At 42.8% G+C, this 25,248-nt stretch overlaps 1 protein-coding gene across 2 annotated transcripts in view; it reads left to right on the forward strand.

The window, feature by feature from the left end:
• Positions 1–25,248, forward strand: part of DNM2 (dynamin 2) — a 256,519-nt gene that overhangs the window by 153,017 nt on the left and 78,254 nt on the right. For both annotated transcript variants that reach the window (XM_082254569.1, XM_082254568.1), the window contains exons 9-12: positions 5,315–5,382; positions 7,312–7,450; positions 21,405–21,491; positions 23,020–23,090. In XM_082254569.1, coding sequence (XP_082110695.1) covers positions 5,315–5,382; positions 7,312–7,450; positions 21,405–21,491; positions 23,020–23,090 — 365 coding nt within the window. The remainder of the gene's footprint in view (positions 1–5,314; positions 5,383–7,311; positions 7,451–21,404; positions 21,492–23,019; positions 23,091–25,248) is intronic.

Below are 25,248 nucleotides of genomic sequence, written 5' to 3' on the forward strand. Positions count from 1 at the left end.
TCTAAGGCCTCATGCGAAGGTATGCTTAGCATCTCCTTGTGTGCTCGGTTTCCCTTGTGTTGGGCTATATGTGGCACATGCGCCTCTCTGGGCACCAAGAAGCATGGGGTATTTTACACCTCAGCACACAAGAGATGCTAAGCTTATTAAATGTGTACGTTTTTGTTATGAGTATTTTAGAATTTTCTCATTGATACAGGGTATATAAAAAGTCTACACACCCATGTTAAAATGTCAGGTTTCTGCAATTTTAAAAAAAGATAAATCATTTCAAAACTTTTTCCACCTTTAATGTGACCTATAAACTGTACTACTCAATTGAAAAACCAGCTGAAATCTTTTGGGGAGTGGGGGGGGGGGGGGGATTAAAACTAAAATAATGTAATTGCATAAGTGTGCACATCCTCTTATAACTGGGGATGTAGCTGTGTTCCGAAGTAAGCGATCACATTCAAACTCATGTTAAATAGGAGGCAGTACACACCTGCCATCATTTAAAGTGCCTCTGATTAACCCCAAATAAAGTTCAGCTGTTCTAGTAGGTCTTTCCTGACATTTTCTTAGTCACATCTTACAGCAAAAGTCTCGGTCCACAGAGAGCTTCCAAAGCATCTGAGGGATGTCATTGTTAAAAGGGATCAGTCAGGAGAAGGGTAAAAAAGAATTTCCAAGGCGTTCGATATACCATGGAAAACAGTGAGGACATTCATCAAGTGGAGAAAATATGGAGCTACAGTGACATTACCAAGAACTGGACCTTTGTACAAAATTGATGAAAAGACGAGAAGAAAACTGGTCAGGGAGGCTGCAAAGAGGCCTACAGCAACATTAAAGGAGCTGCAGGAATATCTGACAAGTACTGGCTGTGTGGTACATGTCACAAGAATCTCCTGTATTCTTCATATATCTGGGCAATGAGGTAGAGAGGCAAGACAGAAGCCTTTTCTTAACCACTTAAGCCCCGGAAGATTTTACCCCCTTCCTGACCAGGGGGGTATTTTGCGATTCGGCACTGCGTGACTTTAACGGACAATTGCGCGGTCGTGCGACGCTGTACCTAAACGAATTTGGCTTCCTTTTTTTCCCACAAACAGAGCTTTCTTTTGGTGGTATTTGATCACCTGTGCGATTTTTTGATCACGCGCTATAAACAAAAAAATAGCGTCAATTTTGCAAAAATAACAATATTTTTCACATTTTTTTATATGAAATTCCCCCCAAAAAAATGTAAAAATCAAAATTTTTTAACATTTTCGGCTAATTTGTTTTATGCTACCTATGTTTGGTAAAAAAAAAATCGCAAAAAGCGTATTTTGATTGGTTTGCGCAAAAGTTATCGCGTTTACTAACAAAGGGAAAGATTTTTGTCATTTTTGTTTTTTTAACGCGTAATGGCGGCGATCTGCGATTTTTTTTTTTTTTTTTTTTTTTTTTTTTTTTTTTTTTGCGGTACTGCGACATTGGGGCGGACAGATCGGACCCTTGACTGACATTTGTGACACTTTTGGGGGTCCCAGTGACATTTCTACAGTAATCAGTGCTATACATATGCACTGTTACTGTAAAAATACACTGGTAGTGAAGGGGTTAACTTTATTTGGGAGGGAGGGGCTGTGTGTGTCCCTAGGGGCGTGCTTTCTACTGTGATTGGCTGTGGCTTCAGCTGTAAGGACACTGATCAACGGATCTACATACTAGATCCGTGTGATCAGTGTCTTTACTGCGAGGAGAATGACAGGTGGCTTGTTTACACAAGCTGCCGGACATTCTCCCTCTCCCCCGCCGATCGCCGAGTGACCGGCGGACATCGCGTCCGCTGGTCACACGCGCGGGGGGGGGTCCGTGACCACGCGGGAGCGCGCCTCTGGCGGCGCGCTTGCTCCCTAGACCCTCACAGGCAAGCGACGTAGACCTACGTTAGTTTGCCTGTGAGGGGCTGACCGCCGACGTAGATAGTCGTGCGGCGGTCGGCAAGTGGTTAAGAAGAAAAATATCCAAGCCCGGCTAAATTTAGCAAAAATGCATATGAAATCTCCCAAAAGCATGTGGGAAAATGTGTTATGGTCTGATGAAACCAAAGTTTAACCTTTTGGCCATAATTCCAAAAGAACACCATACCCACAGTGAAGCGTGGTGGAAGCGGCATCATGCTTTGGGGCTGATTTTCTTCAGCTGGAGCAGGGGCCTTAGTCAAGGTAGAGGGATTTATGAACAGTTCCAAATACCAGTACATATTGGCACAAAACCTGCTAAAAAGCTGAACATGAAGAGGAACTTCATCTTTCTCCATGACAACGACCCAAAGCATACATCCAAATCAACAAAGGAATGGCTTCACCAGAAGAAGATTAAAGTTTTGGAATGGCCCAGACCTGAATCCAATTGAAAATCTGTGGGTGATCTGAAGAGGGCTGTGCACAGGAGTTGCCCTCGCAATCTGACAAATTTGTAGTGTTTTTGCAAAGAGTGGGCAAATATTGCCAAGTCAAGATGCGCCATGCTGAGAGACTCATACCCAAAAAGACTGAGTGCTGCAATCAAATCAAAAGGTGTTTTAACAAAGTATTAGTTTAAGGGTGTGCACACTTATGCTACCATATTATTTTAGTTTATCTTTACTTCCCTCCACCTAAAAGATTTCAGATTGTTGTTCAACTGAGTTGTACAGTTTATGGGTCGCATTAAAGGTGGAAAATGTTATCAAATGATTTCTTTGGCTAATTTTTTGCCTCACAGGAACCTGACATTTTAACAGGGGTGTGTAGACTTTTTATATCCACTGTATACATGTTTTCTTGTGGGAGTACAAGAAAAGGAAGTGAGGGGTATTTACTCCAACAGGGACATAGACCAAAAAGATTAATTTTAAAGCAACACTGTTTTACTTTTTGGAACTCCTGCATTACATTTATCCGAATTTGAATATTCTGTCCTGGTGGTGCAAATCCCAAGTCTGCTATCTCTCCTTTATATTCTGGGCCCCTATATCTTATCCTACTAGCATGAGATGAATACCTTACTGACCTCAGTCCTATTTGCTGGGCTTCCCTATAATTGGACTTTTAAGAGCCCTTTAGTGCCGGTTCACACTATTGCGATGACAGACATTGCATGTGATTCGGAGCGCACTGCTCTTAAAATCACTTGTGATGTCTGTGCGGTGCGAATTCAGCCATACAAACTGTTTGTATGGCTGAATTTGCACCGCAATCGCAGTGAACTTGCAGAGGTCCTTTTTTTTTGGTCCGCAGCAGAATCGGATTGCATGGTGGTTCACACTAGTGCGATCCGATTCCTGTGCGAACTGTCAGATCGCACTGCGATATGCAATCTGAGCTGGGGGTGTTGTTAACTTTGAATTGACACCCCCAGCGATTCGCATATGGCAGTGTGAACTGCCTGTGCTGCGAATGCGATGCGGGAACATGCAGTAGATTCGCAGTGTTCCCGCATCGCAATAGTGTGAACCGGCACTTAAGGCTGATCTTTCGGAAAAAAAAAAAAAAGCATGTTTTTTTGCAGGAGTTGGCATGATCGGTAGGGAGAAGGAGCTGATGCTGGAACATGTTACATGTTCCACCCTAAAAATGGATGGGATATGTAATATGTTCCAAAGGTGGACTTAATCTTTATGGAAAAACTTATTGCATATCTTAGCAGCAGCTCAGTGCTTAAAAGTGAAGTTCACCTTTAAAAAAAAAAAAAAAAATTATAAGTGCACATGGTTTTGCAGGGAAAAAATTGTGCATTTGTTACTTTTTAAATTGCAGCAAAGCATTGCACCCGGTATGTCACGGTGGGGGATTGGGAATGGAGGGGAGCTGGAGACTTCTCCAAAGTAATATGTTATACCCTGACTCAATATGTAACCTGTTACAAAAGATGAACTTATTGTTTTAAAGCAGAACTAAAGTCTGAAATTGGAAAATTGCAAGTAGGCAGAGGCTCTCTATTGTGAAAAAACATGCAGAGTCTGTTCTGCAATAAAATAAAAATACCCTCCTGCTCAGTTATCTGTAGAATGTACAGATACCCTCTGTCACATTGGGGAATTGGGAGTGGAGCTGAGCGGCAGACTTCTCCAAAGTAACATCTTAGGGCTCTTTCACACGGCCGCTCCGCTTGTCCGCAAATCATCCTATTTTTTTGCGGATGATATGCGGACATAATGTAAGTCTATGGCACTGCGGATGTCAGCGGAATACCATCCGCTGACATCCGATTTTCTTCCTTTCAGTTCTGTTCCGTTTTTTGGAACGCAACAGAACCCTATTTTTTCATCCGTGTAAAAAACGGAAAGGAAGGAAAATCGGATGTCAGCGGTGTCATCCGCTGACATCCGCAATGCCCATAGACTTACATTATGTCCGCATATCATCCGCAGACGGATGGGATGATATGCGGGCACACGGAGCGGATGACACAAATGTCATCTGCTCCGTGAAAAAAAAAAGTCCCGCAGCGGAGAAAAGCAGCGGAGCGGCCGTCTGAAAGAGCCCTTATACCCTGAATAAAGATGTAACATGTTACAAAAGGTAAACTTATTGTTTAAAGCGGAACTAAAGTCCGGAATTAGAAAACTGCAAGTAGGCAGAGGCTCTCTATTGCGGAATAGACATGCAATTTCTCTTTTGCAATAGAATAAAAATACCTGCCTGCTCGGTTATCTGTAGAATGTACACTGAGCTGTGCATGCAATTTCTACATTGAATTTTAATTTAGTTATTGCTTACTGCTATTAATCGCACTGATCTTGAAGCTTGTGACTCTGCTTTGTGAAGATACCCACACATTTTCTTCGAGAAATTACTGTTTGTATTGCTGTTACAGTGCTGTTATAAAATTAACTTATATGCTATGACTATCGAACTCATTTGATAATCTCATGGTAAAAAAATGCAGGAGGCGGGGCAGAGACATCTGACACTCCTAGAAGTGTCAAATGTTGAATAGTCTTAATGGAGGCTGCAGTACTTTCATGTAGGGAAGGTAGGAGACGTGGGCTGCCGGAGAGACGAGTATAATACCTCCTCTTTCAGGGAACTGCTTTTGGGGTTGTTTTTGATAAAACATGTCTTTTCTGTAGCTTGGGGGTAAAACAAATCTTTTGTGAGTTTTATTGTTGACAGTTTCTTTGTTGGGGTGCCTGTTTGGATCAGACGGCAAAATAAAGGACTGAAAGGTGAAATTAAACAGATGTACCCTGAAGCTGTCAGCATAATCAGAAATAATAATGTACCTCTTTATAAAAAATGTAATTTGGCAAATCAAATTGTTTTACCAGAACTAATCTAATTTATTCCCCATTGTTTAGATGGAATTTGATGAGAAGGATCTACGACGAGAAATTAGCTATGCCATTAAGAATATTCATGGTGTGAGGTAAGTACAGCCATTACACAGATAGCTGGATCAGATGCACTTAGTTTTTTAAGCCTATGGCTTCTGGATGGCTAAAATTGGCCATATATGGATCGAAATTCAGACGATTCAGCAGGGACTGGCCGAATTTCGATCCGTGTATGGGCAGGCTGATTGTACCCTAGCTGGTCCATCGATCAGCTTTGGTACAAACCAGCCTTTCTGATTTTTGTCATGCAATCACTTTTGGCGGCTCTAGCCACTAGCAGTCATTGTGTTCTTCCAGCCTGGAAGTGGAAGGAAACCTGTGGTGGTAGGAAAGAAAATTGAATCCTCTACGGGCTGCCTTATTAAAGTGCTGCACCAGCGTCAGTATTTTTATTTTTTTCTCTATACTCTGTAGAAAGTTTAGAAGCCCTGTCCATTGTTGTTGCAGTTTGTCCCCTTTGGGGAGCTGTTCCCTCACTTCTTGTCCCCATGTTAATAAGCCAGTAAGGCCGGGTTCAAATATGTGCAGCCGCAGTTCCCAGCATGGGATCCGGTGCGTTCCTGTTCACTGATTCAGGTGTGAATCGGGTCTGAATTTTTGCCTGAATTCACACCTGAACATACCCAAACATGCACCGGACCCTTTTGGAATGCGGACCACGCACGCCCCGGAGCTGTGTGAATCCGCTCTATTGATAGCCAGTCACATTCGCATGTCGTGCAAACCCGGCCTAATACCTTTTATCACGTAGACTGCAGAAGGATTAGAACCTCTTTGAATGTCACTATTTCCTTTCACTTCTTGATATTAACAGAACAAGAAATTAGGGGAAGCGTTCCCAGGACACCTGGGAAGGCTTTATAGTTTCTAAATCCACTCTATCTGGGCATTTTAAAACATTATCTGGAGCCGAGAATTAACGTGAACCTGTACTCTCTAAGCAGCACCATAAAGTGACAGCTTATGCCTTCCCTTCATGCCCCCTACCTTCCTGTTTTGGCCTCCTAGTGCTGTGTATAACGGATGCTCTATGATGAATTGAGGCTAAATGGCACCCTGGGTAGCGGCTTTACACCCACTCTTCCGTAGTGACACACACACACGTGTGTATATGTGTGTATATGTGCATGTGTGTGTGTGTATATGTATGTGTGTGTGTATGTATGTATGTATATATATATATATATATATATATATATATATATATATATATATATATATATATATATATATATATATATATATATATATATATTACACACAATCAAAAATGGTGTATAATGAAGCCATATCGATTGCAGTCGAGTATTGTAATGTAAAGTGGTCTCCAAACAGTTGTACTTAAACAAAAGCTTTACATAAATACATATAGACCTGGTCTAAATAGAAAAGGAGTCGGACATGCTGCTTGCCGCCGGGTTTATCTCTATCTCTTCTCTTCCGTCAATTCTCTGTCAACTATACTGGCTTTGAATTGAAATCCGTACTTCTCCAGCCATACCTCAATGGCATGCACTGAGGTAAGGTTGGAGAAGTGTGTTTTTCACAATGAAGTCAGTGCAGTTTAAGGAGAGCTGATAATGGTAGAGGAGATATAGATGTGAGAGGTCCTCAGAATGCTACGGCTTGTTGCACACGTCGGTACAAGCCCCTACTGTTTCCATTCGCCTTCCCGCGCCTGCAGAGAGCTATAGACCGGATTAGGTGGGCTTCATTAAGGCCGCCTCATTGCATTGTCTTTACTGACCTGATCCTCCCACTGCTGCTAAATAATGATTGTGTGTTGTTAATGGCAGGCCCACACTTGTGCAAGCTTTTGCCTATATAGTCTAAACTTACAACAATTTCGGGGGTTTCAGAAAGGTGTGTGCAGACATCTGATATTACTTTTTACTCATCATTCTGCTTGCATAACTAAAACTTTACATAGTACTTTAACCTTTTTTTTTTTTTTCATACAGGACGGGTCTGTTTACACCAGATATGGCCTTTGAAGCCATAGTAAAGAAGCAAGTAGTGAAGCTGAAGGAACCATGTCTGAAATGTGTGGATCTTGTCATCCAGGAACTGATAAATACTGTGCGACAGTGTACAACAAAGGTAGGCACTCTGGGGAAGCACGTAATCACTTTGTGTTGCCTTTCTATTTAGGCGCTATTTAATACTTTATAATAAAATATAAAATGCTACTGCCTTATTTATTAAACCTTCTGAAGGAGGAAACCGTGCTAGATTAGAATTGAGGCAGTCTGGGTATGAGGCCTTTTTGACCTGAAATTAACCACTCTAGATGCTTCCAGGGTGCAGGGTTTGTGATTTGAAAGTTAACACATAGGTTGCCTGCTGTTCACTGGTGCTTTTAGTTTAGATGCCAAATTAAAAATGTGCCCCCTGCACAGAAGGGGCAAAAGCATCGGTATACTGAAGGGACCGGTGCTCGAAGAATCTGTTGCATCTGACAGGAGTGTTGAATTCCTGGCCCCCTGCTATGTACTGTGTTTTCTTTTGAATAAGCCTTGTCACTACTGGACTCATTGGTATTAAATTGGCCAGTGGGTGGAGCCACTGGGGACCATGAATCTGTCATTCTCAAGTGTCTGATTCAGAAGATTCTTCCAGCTAGGATTTTTTATAGTTAATGCAGAGGGAAAATTGCATTTTTTAATCGTACATTACAGGAAAGTTGACTCCCATTGGGTTATGCTCCACCTCCAGGTTATTTGACACTGGCAAATAGCAAAGCTTGATCCAGCCCTACATACCCCTCCCTCTCAGTGCTTCCGTTTTTTGCTAAGGTCCCTAGGTGATAGACCCGTCTCTTTGCCGATGCACTGAAGAAATTCTTCTAAACAGCATTTGCCTGCTGAACCTCCTGTGCTCTATAGCAGCAGCAGTTACTCAGATCAATCCCTATGGATTACTTTTTCCAAAGGTCCAGGAGGGCATGGTACTTGAACATCCATAGTCTTGCTCTGAGCCTAGGTTTACGCTAAATGCGGGTTTGAAATCCTAAGAGTTCAGCTGATTTCAAACCCGCATGTCAATCTGACTTCGGGGGCGATTTGACAGACATCTGTGCGGGTTTCTGCACAGATGTCTATTGAAATTGCCCCGAAGTCGCCAAAAGTAGTGCAGAAACTACTTTGGGAATTGTTGCCGCAACGATTTAGAAAGTGCCGCTACCGGCAGTAGGCCCCAATTTGACATGTCAAATCGCCCCGATATGAACGGGGGCTTAAAGAACTATAGCAAAAACTTTTTTTTTTTTTTTTTAAGGAATATGGGGAGGTTATAATCACTGTCAGTCCCATTAGGGAGATTTCCCTTCACTTCTTGTCCCATAGCCAAAACAGGAAGTTTGAGTAAATCACTGCAAATTAAGGGAATTCTTTGGGGACCCCCAGGTCTCCAGAACTAGTGTCCCCATTGGAAGATTTTTTTTTTTTTTTTTTTTTTACTTTTTCTGGCAACAAACCAAAATTTGGGATTTTCTAGATTTTTTATTTTCAATGAATATGGTAAACATGACAAATGGAGAGGGTGAATCTCCTAACTGGGGCACAGACAGTAATAAAAACTGACAAGCTTTCCAATCCCCATCCACTCTAAGGCTCCATTAACACCTTAGCGTATCGTTTTTGGGCGCTTTTTTCTGGTGTTTTTCAGGCGATTTTTTTTGTAGCGGTTTGGAGGCAGGCATTGACATTTTACCAAAATCGCTTGTAATCTGCCAAAAAAGAAGCTCATGTACTTATTGAGCTTCAGGCAACAAAAAAGCTCATATGTGAACAGAGGCCATTGAAATGAATGGGACTTTTCTTTTTGGACGTTTTGGAACTTCAGAGATGACCGTTTTTTATGAGCTGAAAAACGCTCAGGTGGGAACAGGGCCTAAAACAAAATGAAAAGTTTTGCCTTTATACTTTAAACTTATTTCTATCCTGAAAACAATGTTTAAGTTTGTAATTTTAGTATAATTTTATTGTAAACAAATCTTTTTTGTTGCCCTTTTTTGTTCAGTGTTTGTTTTTCATGTTCCTGATCGTGCTCGTCTTGGTCATTTTATTTTTACAGGCTAAAAATGTACTGAATAAAGAAAACCATTTGTTCTGTTCTCTTATGAGAAACATTTTCGTGCTCGTCTCTTTGGATAATTTCAAAACCAATAGGGGGTGCTACGTAAACAAATGTATCAATCCTAAAGGTCCTAACTAGTAACAACTCTATTGGTCTTGTTTACCAATCCCCCTAAAAAGACATACCCGTATACCATGTATGGATGAATATACACATACCATAAATAGAAATGTAAAAAATACAAATTCCTATGGAATATTTTTGCATGAACTGTCGTGATTGGCTCTCGAAAGCTCTGTACTAACAAATAGATTTTGGAACTAACGCTCCAAATGCGTTTTTTTTTCCATCCGATTTTCTCATCGTGTGTACCAGACCTTTCTCTCTGTGACCCTGCTGGATCCTTTGGACTCTCATTCACAAGATCCTGTGTTTCTCCTGCTTCACGATAGCTGGCTTGGACGGTTTGCCTGAAACCGAAGTCCTGAGTAGCAATGGGCTTGGTGTGTTGGGATCGGGCCTGCCAGGAAGCCGTCACTACACACCACCAGTCATAGGCAGTTCCCAACCAGCAGATGCTATGATTGGCGGTGTGCAGTGACGGCTTCCTGGCGGACTCAGTCTGAACACACCCGAGCCCATCGCTAGTCCTGAGGGATGGGTTTTTCTTAGACCTTGCCATAAGGCTTACCACAACACATGGTGCAAAGAGAGGAAGCTTCATTCCAAGAAATGTTCTGCCAGATTGGTTTTATCCTTCACTCAGGAGGAGTATGAGAGGAACCATATTCTTTACTCGGAAGTAGGAGAGAAACCATTGCCATTGTGAACTGTATTTGTAATGCTTATCCTTACCTCGGCCAGGCCTTGGACCCAGATCAAGGTCATGCATATCATGCGTGCCAGTGCTTAATATGCATTTGCTTATACCAAGGCATTGGGGTTGATCTACCTTAAGCAGTGGACTATAATCGCTTTGGAAAGTTTCACATAGCTTAGTGAATGAGGAGGTAAAGCTGTTTAGACTTTACACAATCAAGCGCAAGCAAAAACTTTTTTTTCTTACATAAAATTTGGGTGTTTTTTTGCAAAGTGGATTTTCCCTCACCTTTCCACACATTTAACCATGTAATTATGATTGATTTTTGCAAATGAAAATGCTTCGTTAGTAAATCCACCCTTTTGACACTCCAGGTAGTGAAATGTAAGCTCCCTTAATTCTACTCCTTATAAGTAAGCCGGTTTGGGCTTCCTTTTAGAAGACAGAGAACTACGATGAGCACCTGATCCTAGAACCGTTTCCTTTTGCCGGACTCCAGTGAGCTAAATCTTCATTTATTTCAGGCCCCAGCTCATCATTCATTATTAAATAAAGCCCTCTGAGTCAGCCTATCATTAGGATACCAGTTGGCCCTGGACTTTTTATGAGTTACCGTTAAGGGAATTATGTGACATAGGTTAGAGAAGACTTTTGTCTCCTGATTCTATTAGCAAACGGCTAATTGGGAGCAGGAGCTTTTATGACATCATGTGCTATTTATGGCCCCAACTTAATACTGAAATAGCTTGAAAAATGTCTTCGCTACATGACTGGACCAAAGAGGCTCTGCTTTTTTTATAACTTAGAACTGTGCTTACCTGGGCTGCAAAAGATGTTAAAGTGTTTATTAGCCTGCCATAGCACTCTCATTGGTTTATAATGCGTCATAGCAAGGTGAAACATTTGGGCCCCTTACTCTTATGCAATGCACAAACCTGTGCTTCTTATACAGTGCATCCAAAAAGTATTCACAGCGCTTCACTTTTTCCACATTTTATGTTCCAAAATAGATTAAATTCATTATTTTCTTCAAAATTCTACAATGCCCCATAATGACAACATGAAAGAAGTTTGAAATCTTTGTAAATTTATTTATAATAAAAAATGAAAAAAATTTAATGTACAAAGGTATTTATAGCCTTTTTCATGACACTCAAAATTGAGCTCAGGTGCATCCGGTTTCCACTGATCATCTTTGAGGTTTCTACAACTTGATTGGAGTTCAGTTGATTGGACATGATTTGGAAAGGCGCACACTTGTCTTTATATGGTTCCACAGTTAGCAGGGCATGTCGGAGCACAAACCAAGCCATGAAGTACAAGGATTTGTCTGTATACCTCTAAGACAGGATTTTATCGAGGCACAGATCTAATGGAAGGGTACAGAAACATTTCTGCAGCATTGTAGATCCCAATGAGCACAGTGGCCTCCATCATCTGTGAATGGAAGTAGTTTGGAATCACCAGAACTCTTCCTAGAGCGGGCCGCCTGGCCAAACTGAGCAATCGGGGGGTGGAGGAGGTCCTTAGTCAGGGAGGTGACCAAAAACCCGATAGTCACTGTGACAGAGCTCCAGCGTTTCTCTGTGGAGAGAGGAGAACCTTTAAGAAGAACAATCTCTGCAGCAATCCACCAATCGGGCCTGTATGGTAGAGTAATAAAAGGAAGTGATATCTGCGCTTGGATATATGTCAGGATCAATATAAATGCATAAATGAATATGTGAAAAGGCAGCCAGCTACATAGGTGATATACAAAGCCTATAAAATACATAAAAACATAATGGAAGCAGCGCCAATACGTATGCCAAATATCTATATAAAAATATATAGAATAAAAGTCCCAATAAACAATATAAAATATAATCCCAGTCCAAAGTCCTTAAACAAGAAGGAAAGTGAACTTGAAACAGGATCCCAATCACCGGTGGCTCAGTGTGAGATAAAACAAACACCCAATTGTGACAGCCAGAGGGAACCCTTACCAGATGTAGTTGACCCTCATATAGAGAGGTCAAAACAGGGAAAATGCAATCGGGACCACAAGATCATCCAGGTGAACAGGATAACTCCTCCTAGACCAATCGTAGGGCAATCCTATACTCCCTTAGGCTGCATCACAATGTAAATCCTCCGTTTCCACAGTCCCCAATGTACCTCAGAACAAATGGACAGGCAATAGTGCAGATTGCATAGGACTTAATTTTAATGAAAAGAAAATATTGCACTTGCATATGAACTGAAAAAACGGCTTTTAAATCATTACTTATGCTGATATGCTGTTATCTTCTGTTCATATATAAGTGCAATATTTTTTTTTCATTAAAATTAAGTCCTATGCAATCTGCACTATTGCCTGTCCATTTGTTCTGAGGTACATTGGGGACTGTGGAAACGGAGGATTTACATTGTGATGCAGCCTGAGGGAGTATAGGATTGCCCTACGATTGGTCTAGGAGGAGTTATGTTCATCCGGATGATCCTGTGGTCCTGATTGCATTTTGCTTGTTTTGACCTCTCTATATGAGGGTCAACTACATCTGGTAAGGGTTCCCTCTGGCTGTCACAATTGGGTGTTTGTTTTATCTCACACTGAGTCACCGGTGATTGGGATCCTGTTTCAAGTTCAATTACCTTCTTCTTGTTCAAGGACTTTGGACTGTGTTTATATTTTATATTGTTTATTGGGACTTCTATTTCTGTATGGTAGAGTGGCCAGATGGAAGCCACTCCTCAGTAAAAGGCACATGACACTCCACCTGGAGTTTGCAAAAGGCACCTGAAGGACTCTCAGACCACGAGAAACAAATTTCTGTGGTCTGATGAAACAAAGATTAAACTCTTTGGCCTGAATGGCAAGCGACCTATCTGGAGGAAACTAGGAACCGCTCATCACCTGGCCAATACCATCCCTACAGTGAAGCATTGTGGTGGCAGCATCCTGCTGTGGGGATGTTTTTCAGCGGCAGGAACTAGGAGACTAGTCAGGATCGAGGGGAAAGAGGAATGCAGCAATGTACAGAGACATCCTTAATAAAAACCTGCTCTAGACCTCAGACTGGGACGCAGGTTCATCTTACAACAGGACAACGACCCTAAGCAAACAGCCAGGATAACAAAGGATTGCCTACAGGATAACTCTGAATGTCCTTGACTGGCCCAGACTTAATCCTGCTTAAACATCTCTGGAGAGATCTGAAAATGGCTGTGCACTGACACCTACCATCCAACCTGATGGAGCTAGAGAAGTCCTGCAAGGAAGAATGGGAGAAACTGCCCAAAAATAGGTGTGCCAAGCTTGTAGCATCATACTCAGACTTGAGGCTGTAATTGGTGCCAAAGATGCTTCAACAAAGTATTGAGCAAAGGCTGTGAATACTTGTGTACATGGGAGTTTTTTTGTTTATTTTTAATAAATTTGCGAAGATTTCAAACAAACTTCTTTCACATTGTCATTATGGGGTATTGTTTGTAGTATTTTGAAGAAAATAATGAATTTTAATCCATTTTGGAATAAGGCTGTAACATAACGAAATGTAGAAAGTGACGTGCTGTAAATACTTTCCGGATGCACTATGCGCTTTAACCAATCTAGGCCAGTCCTGTCAGATGTTACACATGTGAGGTATCGCCACGACCATCCGAGGGAGAGTCATAATTCTAGCACTAGACCTCCTCTGTAACTCATAACTGATAACCTATAGAAAATTTTAGCGCATCGCCTATGGATATTTTTATGTACCCTAGTTTGGCACCAGAAGAACTGAAAAGCGAAAGGATTAAGAGGTGCATGGAAACCAGCCAGCCCCTCCAGTCTGATGTAATCACCTTCCAGTCTGCCACCAACCAAGTAGACCTGTCTCACGATATAAATAAAGAACAGGGGTTTAGTTGACACGTATCTGCAAACGCATGTGTAAGCTGCAAGGCTACTACACGGCACCCTGTGTTACTTGCAGTCCTAACACTGTCTATTTTGAGTGTCTCCACAATGCAAGCACATGGCTGCTAATGGATAGTTGGGAGACAGGTGAGGGGGAGACAACCCAATCCTCCCCCAACCCGCTCCCATCTATGATTGGTCTAATATCTCACAGCTCTAAAAGCTATGTTGTAGCGATGGTACAAAACTGAAAAGGACCAGCTTTTTATATAAATGGCCTGAATAGACCAAAATAGTAGAAAATGAAAAACCAAATGCGTAAGTTAGAGGCACAAAATTATAGACCATGTCAATTTACAAAATATTTAAGGCACTCCCTAATGGTCATTTAAAGAGAAACAAATTACTCATCTCACACTGGTAAATGCAGATCAGCTTACATACGGTAGTTATTTCTGAATAGCAGGCAATCGCACACCTACAACTGAATGAGTACGCAGCAGTGGACGCACCACTTTCCTCTCTAAGCAGGGATGGCACTTTAAGAATTGTCATCCTGTGGAAGCAGTTTGCAAGTTTGCAGATAGTGCTTGGCTTTCTTGTTAGAAAGCCCAACAAGGTCTGCAAATTGAATGTCATGAAGACAGTCTGTATTGTTTTTACTTTTAAAATAAAAAGTTTATACAAGTAGCGGCAAAATCACTTTGAGATTTCAAATTTAGGTGATCAAAAACCATTCTAGCTTACCTTTTTTTAAGAGACTTTTCAAAAATATATCAAATAACAATGAAACATTGTTCCATGAATTCTTGAGTTGGGGAAGAGAAAAGAAGTGTTCCACAAGTGATAATCCTTATCAGCAAGAGACATTTTGGAGAACCTTGCTGTGTGCATGATTTGTTTTCCCCACCTGCATACTAAGTTTCCTCTTGTCTTACTGTCTGCCACTGTTTTTTTTTTTTTTTTTCGCTCTGTTTAACTCCTTCCTTGCTTGTGATTTTGCTTGGTCAGAGGGCTCTGCTTCAGACAAAAGGGTAAAGGTCCAACAATTTGTCTTCCTGTGGGAATGCATTCTATTTAGTAAATCCAGATATATGTATCAAGACATCCTTGTGTTATGGTCTATCTTTGAATAACCATTCTGTGGTTGAACTGCTGAAAATAATTGTATTTTTTCTGTTTTTGTTTTCTGTTAGAATTTTGGGGGAAACTAAATTAGGTGTAGACTGTGGATAGTTAATACAAAGTAGAACTGCACTACATGGCCAAAAGCCTGTGGACATCTGGCCATAACATCCAAATCTTGTTGGACATCCCATTCCAAAACCATGAAAATTATGAAGTTACCTTGTCCCCTTGATGCTTTAATAGCCTCCGCTCTTCTAGAAGGGCTCTTTACCATGTTTTGTATGTCTATGGTAATATGAGATCTCTGGTGAACGCATCTTGTGCTCCAAGGGACGTTTTATCTTTTGTTAAATTGTAGAACAGTTCCAGAGTTTGCTAGTTTGAGCTGTGAATGATTGACCTCTGATTTGATGGTGCCTGCATAGTTCTGAGACCAACTCCACATGGCAGATCCAGCTGCAGGACACCAATTACTTTATTTTTGTAAGGTGGTTCTTCTTACCACTGACAATGTAACAGGCATTTTTCCCACGGACCCCCCCCCCCCAATGAATTTTAATGGGGTTTCCTGAGACCTAAAGTATTTCAAGGGATCTTGTAGGTCAGTGGTCTCCAAACTGCGGTCGGGGGCTGAATGTAGCCTTTTGCTTGACTTTATCTAGCCTTTGAGGCACTATTCCTTCCACTAATAGGAGACACTATTTTGCCAACTGACATGAACAATGGGGCACCATTTCTCCCCTGGACTCAACAGTGGGGCACTATTTGTCCCAATGAAAGGAACAATGGGGCACTATTCCCCCTGATAACAATTGTGTCCATGTTTGTTTACTCCCACTGATGCCAGGAAAATTTCCACTTCCGCTGTCCCCAGTCTTGGCCCCCCTAAAGTCTGAAGGACAATAGATTGGCCCTTTGTTTTAAAAAGTTTGGACTTGTGCTCTAGGTTAAGGATGAGAGAGGCTGTTCTAAAATTACAATTGCTGCCCTTTTTTCCATGACTACAATATATGAATCTCTAGGAGAAGCGAAGCATTTCTCAACCTTAACACAGAGGAACCCCTGGTACATTATCGTGATGGTCAGTGGGAAGAATGACTCTTACAGAGAGCTAAAGAGCTCAATGTGGTCAGTGGGAATTTATTGGAAAGGCAGAAATTGCTCATTGCCCATGGAACCCCTAGCAACCTCTGGAATAACCCTAGGGTTCCATGGAACCTTGGTTGAGAAACCCCAGATATGGAGACTGGCTCTGTATTTGGGTTAGAAATGGATCACTCAGATGGACCTGACTACACTTTTTGGGTAGAGTCGTTCAGCCTGTATTCTCTTTGTATATAATGCACCAGGTCTGTACAGCTGCCATCATTTGGTTCCTACACACTTTGCTTCCAGCGTGCCCTAGAAGATTTAGTTTGGTGTAAATAAATTAAAAATGTAAGCTGTACATTACTCAGTAGTGTCGTAAATTCTGTGGTGTCCTCTGCACCTCTCTATTGGCCACTAAGTGTACAAAGGCAGAGTCCGTGAGCAAAAGGCAGGCCAAAGTGTGACCGTGCAAGCTTTGTTTGGAATTTAATGGTGCTGTTTGAGTTTTGGGGTTCTGTTGGTGATTTTTGAAATTTAACCTTTCTAGAAGCACACAGGGGTGTCCAAACAACGGCCCTCAAGCTGTTCAGGAACTACAATTCCCATGAGGCATTGTAAATCTCTGACATTCACAGACATGACTAGGCATGATGAGAATTGTAGTTCCTGAACAACTGGAGGGCCATAGTTTGGACATAGCTGCTCTATTGTCTACTATACAATGCAAGAAGCAGTTCAGCTTGTATAAAGAGGCCAAAGATTTGTAGAACACACAAAGATGCGGTGCCGTTAAAATCTTCTGCTTGCTTCCTTTGCTGCAGTCTCCTGTCGCGATTTAAAGCCCATTGACGTCAGTGGAAAGTCTCTAATACAGAGTATAGGGAACTGTAGGAGTGAGGGAGATTAATACAGAGTATAGGGAACTATAGGAGTGGGTGAGGGAGATTTATACAGGTTATAGGGAACTGTAGGAGCAGGTGAGGGAGATTAATGCAGGGTAGGGATGCACCGATCCGATATTCGGATCGGATTTCGGCCCGGATACTGGCAAAGTGGCTGGATTGGGGATCGGTAAAATTTAGCAGACCCACGGGCCGATCCGGGGCGTCGCTACTCTCCAGGCTTCTGACCCTCCCTCAATCACTTCGATAGGAGAAAAAAAAAAAAGCTTTTACTCATCTAATTCTACAGTTGCAGGCATTCTTCTTCTGTTTATAGGGGGGGGGGGGGTCGTCTTTCTTTCGGTATCCACATCACTGGCTGTGTGATGTGGACATTTCCTAGGTATCTGCCGATCCCGATCCAGAAGTATTTTGTTATAAGCTCACAAAACAGTACTTTCGGATCAGAATCGGGATTGGCAATTTCACAAAGCAAAAGATCGGGATCGGGACCAAAAAAATCAGATCGGTGCATCCCTAGTATAGGGAACTGTAGGAGTGGGTGAGGGAGATTTATACAGGGTATAGGGAACTGTAGGAGTGGGTGAGGGAGATTTATACAGGGTATAGGGAACTGTAGGAGTGGGTGAGGGAGATTTATACAGGGTATAGGGAACTGTAGGAGTGGGTGAGGGAGATTTATACAGAGTATAGGGAACTGTAGGAGTGGGTGAGGGAGATTTATACAGGGTATAGGGAACTGTAGGAGTCGGTGAGGGAGATTGAAGAGAAATCTTAAAGAACTGCTTGTAGATGGAGAGGTGATGGCGGGTCTAATTTTCCTTATTACCTGCTGTCACCTTTCATCACATAGTATTGACTTGTACGATGTCTTATTTCTCCATTATCTCCAGTAGGAGCGCTTTCTGTTTGTCAAACAGCCACCCATGAGAATGAAGCCTCTATGTAAAATGACACATGGAGCATTGAAATCCAGATCCATTTGGTTCCTGTGATGCAAGACAGTCTTTTCTTTTTTGAGACACTTGATAAATAAGGGTTGGACATATAATTTGCACTATACTTGCACATTGAAGGACTTGTCTTGATGCATTTATCTGTCATAGAGTAAGTTCTAGCATCTTTTCCATCTTCTGTCCAGTCATCTGAAGCTTTTCTTACACCAGTCTGCATATTTTTTACTTTTTTGTGCAATGTTGTGCATGCAAATAGTTTCTTACTGAATTTATTTCCAGATTTTAAATGTCTAGCCAGAAAATATGTATAATTAAATAGGCTATTAAGCTGATGTTTCCTTACAAGCTACAGTTGCTTGCTCGATTCTTTTTTGTATACAATGTTCCCTCATCACCACCTGTGGGTAACAATTAGGTATTGCAGCCTGGAGTACTCTCCTTTTTAAACTTTTTGGTTTGTAAATGAGTCTCATTATTTGGCCTTTAAAGCAGGAAGCGTAATTTTTTATTGACTTCTGATCTCTCAGATTTTACTAGTATACATACCTGTTCTGGACCAGTATCTCAAACATAATTGAAACTGCTTGGTCCGTGTACCAGCAAGACCACTATTTCCGATGGAGATTGTTAATGGCAGCCCCTGTATTTTGCTGCTGACCGGCTTAGTTTTAGCTTTTTATATTGAAGGAGGTGGCTTGGGTGGAAGGAACAAGAGACACTGACTGGAACACTGATGTAAAATGAAGGAGCGATGAACCCTGTAGTGTTATTTTGGATGAAGGTGGCTTTAAAAAATTGCAATTTGTGGCAAATAAGTCATAATAAGTCATGATATACTTCAAACTGACTGCATAAGAGGTTTCAGAAGATTTTCAACTTATGTTAAAATAATCACCAGGCACAAGTGTTTTCATCATTTCAGGATACTTCTTAAAGTGAAACCAGACTCTCACAAATTATCCTAAAAGTTGAGTTATAATCGAATTGTACCGTGGGAGCAGGGCACAATTAAAAATACACTAATTTCTCTCTATTCAGATAAAACAAAGTGAAGTTTTTACCTTCTATTCTTGCCTTTTTTTCAGGAGGTTGTGTCAAAAAGATAAACCATCTCAGGAGGGGTCCTCTGTCAGTCTATAGCTCCCTTAAAGTAGAACTTTCGGGCAGGGGCGTAACTACAGGGGTTGCAGGGGTTGCGATTGCTACCGGGCCCCATGCTCCAGGGGGCCCAGCAGCAAACCAGTGGGTGAACTTCCAGGATTGCAAAAGTCACACTTGCGACCGGGCCCTGGCATTGCACCACTGTGGGGAGACCCCAAGATTGCAGGAAGGGAGCCCACTGCAGAACTTGTGAAAGGATCCTGCTGCGGGACCGTAATAAAAGGCCATGCAACGAGAGTAAAGAGCCCCAGGATTAGTGGGAAGAGCCCTGGGCTTGAAGGGAAGGGCCCCGGCCAGGGATCTGGGGGGGCCCTTCATGGTTTCTTGCATCGGAGCCCTGAAGGCTCTAGTTACGCCTCTGCTTTCGGGTAAAATCCGAACCAAACCATGTAACACAGCATCAACAGTAAATGAATGTGGTTGTGTTTTCATTCTGTCAATTTCCACAATATCCGCTACATTTGGTTGAAGTACATTTTTGTGGGATTTCCAGCTCCCCAGATCTGCCAGAAGGCATAGTGAGGTCGCCCATGTCTCCTAGAAGCTTTTTAACCCTGGCACTGAATTGAATTTTTGGGGGCTGGCAATAAAGTGGGCCTTCTGTTTTCCATGGATGGCCCCCTTTAAATTTTCTCTTCCCCCTGGTTGGGAGCCATATACTTAAATACTTGCCTCCAGCCCCATTCATAAGATTATCACTGAGCAGCTCTGCCCACCATTGCAGAAAATGTTTTTTTTTTTTTTTTTTTTTTTTTTTTTTGTAGCAGATTCCTTTATCCACACCACAGGTAAAGTGCATCTGGAAAGTGTTCACAGTGCTTCACTTTTTCAAAAATTTGTTATGTTACAGCCTTATCCAAAAAATGGATTACATTCATTATTTTCCTCAAAATTCTACAAACACCCCATAATAAGAGGAAAGAAGTTTGTTTGAAATCTTTGCAAATTTATTCAAAATAAAAAACGGGAAAAAAATCCCATGTACATAAGTATTCAGCCTTTGCCATGACACTCAAAATTGAGCTTAGGTGCATCCTGTTTCCACTGATCATCCTTGAGATGTTTCTACAACTTGAAGTCCACCTGTGGTAAATTCAGTTGATTGGACATGATTTGGTTAGGCACACACCTGTCTAACAGTGGATGTCAGAGCACAAACCAAGCCATGAAGTCTAAGGAATCGTCTGTAGACCTCAGACAGGATTGTATCGAGGCACAGATCTGGGGACGAATACAGAAAATTTCTACAGCATTGAAGGTCCCAATGAGCACAGTAGCCTCCATCTGTAAATGGAAGAAGTTTGGAACCACCAGGACACTTCCTAAAGCGGGCAGTTCAGCGAAACCGAGCAATCAGAGGGCCTTTGTCAGTGAGGTGACCATGAACCCCATGGTCACTCTGACAGAGCTCCAGCATTCCTGTGAGGAGAAATTCAGCCGGTCTATGCTGGCCAAATCTTGATCAGTGTATGGCCAGCTCCTGCTGGGCATCTACGCTGCTCACTACATTACTTCATGTTGCTTTCTCTTACTCTGTGCTTTCAGAGGAGCGCAGACCCAGCCATAGGAATGAATAGGCCAAGCAGCTGCACAAGGCTGTGACTTTTCTTTTTTCCAAGGATGTACAGGGCTAAAGGTAAGAGTTTAGGTAGTTTTTCATAAAAAATGTAATCCTATGTCAGATCAATCAGTGTGTACAGTATAGGCAGCTGGCTTTTTATCGCAAGCTTAGCCCCACCCTCTCGAGCCTCCTGATTCCATCTATTGGTTGGTTAGTTGGTTACTGTTGGCCCAAACCCAACTCTTGCCATAAGACAATGCATATAACTTCAGCAACAGCTTTGACATGTAAGTGAAAGTTATGTGTCTGTTAGTTTTTTTCTATGCCTTTGTTACTCATAATACCAGCTTTCCATTGCCTGATCCATGCATGCTGGAACTTCAAGAAGGTTTTGGGATTAAATGAATGTTGAAATGTTTATATGTTTAAAAACATGCAATGGCCATTGTAACTTAGAAGACTGTTCACATTTTGTAGCTGGCTAGTTATCCAAGACTACGAGAAGAGAGCGAAAGGATTGTTACAACATACATCCGAGAGAGAGAAGGGAAGACAAAAGATCAAGTAAGATATAATGGCAGAAAAGCCAATATTAAATAATCAGTTATACATAATCACTGTTTAGAGCTGGGATCACATGCAATTACAACTAAAGGACATGGGGACCCAACACGTCGTCTAGAGTAGTGGTCTCTAAACTGTGGCCGGGGGCCTGATGCCCCCCCCCCCCCCCACTGTCAGCAACAGGGGCATAGTCCCTGCCACTAACACCCAGAATCGGGCACTGTTTCTCACTGACACCAGTGATGGGGCACTATTCCTCTCACACCAGCGACGGGGCACCAGTCCTGCCACTGACACCAGCGACGGGGCACCAGTCCTGCCACTGACACCAGCGACGGGGCACCAGTCCTGCCACTGACACCAGCGACGGGGCACCAGTCCTGCCACTGACACCAGCGACGGGGCACCAGTCCTGCCACTGACACCAGCGACGGGGCACCAGTCCTGCCACTGACACCAGCGACGGGGCACCAGTCCTGCCACTGACCAATTCTTCCACTGACACTAGAGCTCGCTCTTCTCCCATTGGCCACAGTTCAGCTCCCCTAAAGTTCAAAGGACCATAAAGTGGCCCTTTTGTTTACAAAGTTTGGAGACCCCGAGCTAGAGGGAATGTAGAGCAGCTGGGGACCGTCAAGTTTTGGAATGCTTTTATGTGACTTGGGGATTCCTGGTTGCATCTAGTGCCCAGTGCAGAATCTTGTGTTCCTTAGCTTTGCTAGGTCCTGGGAGGATGCATTTAAACACCATATCCAGCAGCACGAAGAACACTGTTATTGAGCAGACTATAGGAATTGCTTAAAGCTATACTTAGGCCAAACCACTAAATACAAAGATGAAATGCATTCATATGGGTTGTTTTACATGCCAAAGTGTTTGTTTTTTTTCACCATCCAGCTCTGAGCTTTATACAGCTCTGCCACAAAGTCCTATATAATAGGTTTATTTTTGCCATCTAGCTCAGATCTCTACAGCTCTAACACAAAGTCCTATTTAAGACCTCTTTTCAACACTTACAGACCTTTTTGTCCCTCTTTTAAAATGTGACTGGATCATGGAGAGAGGAAAAAAAACAGGCTTATTAGCTTATCTGCTCTCTCCCACTATCGGCATGTTCTTTGCTAGCACATGAGTACTCGTGTGTTTTGTGTCATTTTTTTTAGATCTGCCTGCAATTGACTTAAAAATCGCCCCAAAAATATGTCCCCTGAACGAGGGTAAATGCTTACCTCTTCTGCTGCCTGTGCTGCTCAATAGCAACAGTGTAGAAGTGGAGTCTTTTTATATACCAGATTCCTTGTCCACTGTGTGCAGCACACAGTGGTTTCTTCCTCCAACCTCTGTGTCTTTACAGGATACTTCTGCTTGATGTTTCCTTGCCTTTGTACAATATGCGCAAATACTTGTGAGGTCATATGACCTGAGTCGTGACCACTGATCTGGACAGCATTTAGGTAGTGCAGTTACCTGTGTAATGGACCCTTGTTTTGTTTTTTTCACATCTTTTTTTTTTTTTCTCTGTCCACAGATACTGCTTCTAATAGACATTGAACTATCGTACATCAACACCAATCACGAGGATTTCATTGGATTTGCTAAGTAAGTCTCCCACTACCTGGTCGCCTGTCCAGTCTTCCCAAGATTATAGCCCTCTTCCAGCAATACGGTGATTGCATGGAGTTGGCTTTTTTACCTGCATCATAACACTTCCCTTATTTGCTGACGGACTAAAATACTGTGAAAGTGTTTAATACATTATAATTCATGGTGTAGCCTTGCTTCTCAATTACTTCAAATATTTTACTTTTGTAACCATTTAAAACAATGAGCAGATGCATTGTATTTAGGGTCGTTCACACTAGGGCTTTGTGCTTAAGGCTATTTTGAAACTCTTCTGTGCAGGCGTTCACCTCTCATGTTTTGGGTATAGAAACCCTATTAACATTAAAGTATAACTAAAGGCAAAACGCCTTTTCTCTTTTGTTCATTGACGGACACAGCTCCAGAATCTTCTTGACCATTGGGTTATACTGCCCCCTACAGAAGTAGGACACTAGGCAGGAAAAAGCTTTACCACCCCTTTGGGGCAGTTCCTGGGGATAAACTCCCACACTCTGCTATAGGCACTCAGTTTTTTTTCTCTGCCTAGTCAGGAGTAAGGACCTCCCCCCAAGCCCCTCTAAACAGTCCCTTTGGGTCTTTCGGCCGCAACTTGCGGCCTACTAGTCCATGCGGCCGAGTTGGGCGCCGCTGTTGGGACAGCCTCAGTGGGTCTAGCTGAAGCCCCCATCTCCCCCTTTGGGCATCTGATGGACTGAGGATTGCGGCTTGGCCCCCTCAAAAAATTTAGGCCGCGGCCTGCTGGGCATTTGGTCAGCTTTGCACCTCCCTTGAACCAGGTGGCATTGTGGGGGTGCTTCATTTCTAGTGACCGTCTTGCCGCCATTGTGTGAGTGAGTGTACCCTGACCACATCCGGGTCACGGCGGGCGGCCCACCTTTAAGGGGGGCTACGTTCGAATATGTCCTCTATGGTGGGTCCCTAGGGTGACCCCCTTGTTTTTTTTGCAGGGTCTCATAGGTGGTCCATTTGTGGACCCTTGGCCGGCGTCCCCTTGTGGGACCGCAGTCAGCGGTCTTCTCTGATATGTTTCGGGGTGAGCTTAGTATGGTAGCGATCTTACTGGGTCTGCATCTACGCACTCCGAATGCTCTGATAGTGAGGAGGGTTCCTCTTCTACTGCAGCTTCACATGAAAAGGTGCTGGTGGATGCACTGATTATATTGGTTCGGGCAACTTTTAAAATGGAGGACGCAGCTGCGTCAGACGTCTTTCCCCTTTTGTATCAGCAGCTCCCCAAAAGCGGCAAAGGTATTCCTTTTCCCCGCCTGCTTTTAAAAATTGTCGCGAGTCAGTGACCAAAACTTAATATGTTGACACCTAAGCGTTTGGCTAGATGGTATTCCTTTTGAAGAGTCCCGGTTTAAAAAATTGGACAGTCCCACCTGTGGTGGATTCTCCACTTGGCTCCCCCAGTACAGTCTCCGTGGGACCTCAATTTGGTGAGGTCGATTCTCCAGTAACCACCTTTCGAATATATTTGCGAGCTTCCTCTGCTTACATTGTCCCAGAAGGTAGCCTTCTTGGTGGCTATTACTTCTGCACGCAGGGTGTCGGAGCTGGCAGCGCTGTCTTGTCGTTCACCTTACCTGGTGGCTCACAGAGCTAAAGTGCTTTTGCCCTTGTCAGTCGTTCCTTCCTAAGGTTTTCTAGTTTAAATCTGACTAAAGACATTGTGTTGCCTTTCCTGTGTCCGGAGCCTAAACATCCTAAGGAGATTGCCTTGCACTCTCTGGATGTTGGTTGGGCGATCAGGGTGTACCTTGCGGCAACTGAGTCGTTTAGGAAATCAGCCTCACTATTTCTCCTTACGCATGGACCTCACAAAGGGTTGGTCGGGTCTGCAGCAACCATTTCCAGATGGATATGACAGACGGTGGTGCAGGCCTATTCAATTCGGGGTCAGGTTATTCCGTTTCCTGTTAAGGCGCATTCTACTTGGGCACTTAGTGCCTCTTGGGCCTTCTGCCATCGGGCGTCAGGGATACAGGTTTTCAAGGGGCCCCCTGTTTGTCTGTGCACACTTTCACAAAATTTTGTGAAGTGGATGTACTGGCATCTACGGATGCTGCTTTTGGCTGCAATGTTTTGCAGGCTGCTGTACGAGAGGTCCTTTTGGGGGTTTATTATTTTCAGG

Source organism: Pelophylax lessonae (genome assembly GCF_965119305.1).
Source record: "Pelophylax lessonae genome assembly, chromosome: 4".
NCBI lineage: Eukaryota > Metazoa > Chordata > Amphibia > Anura > Ranidae > Pelophylax > Pelophylax lessonae.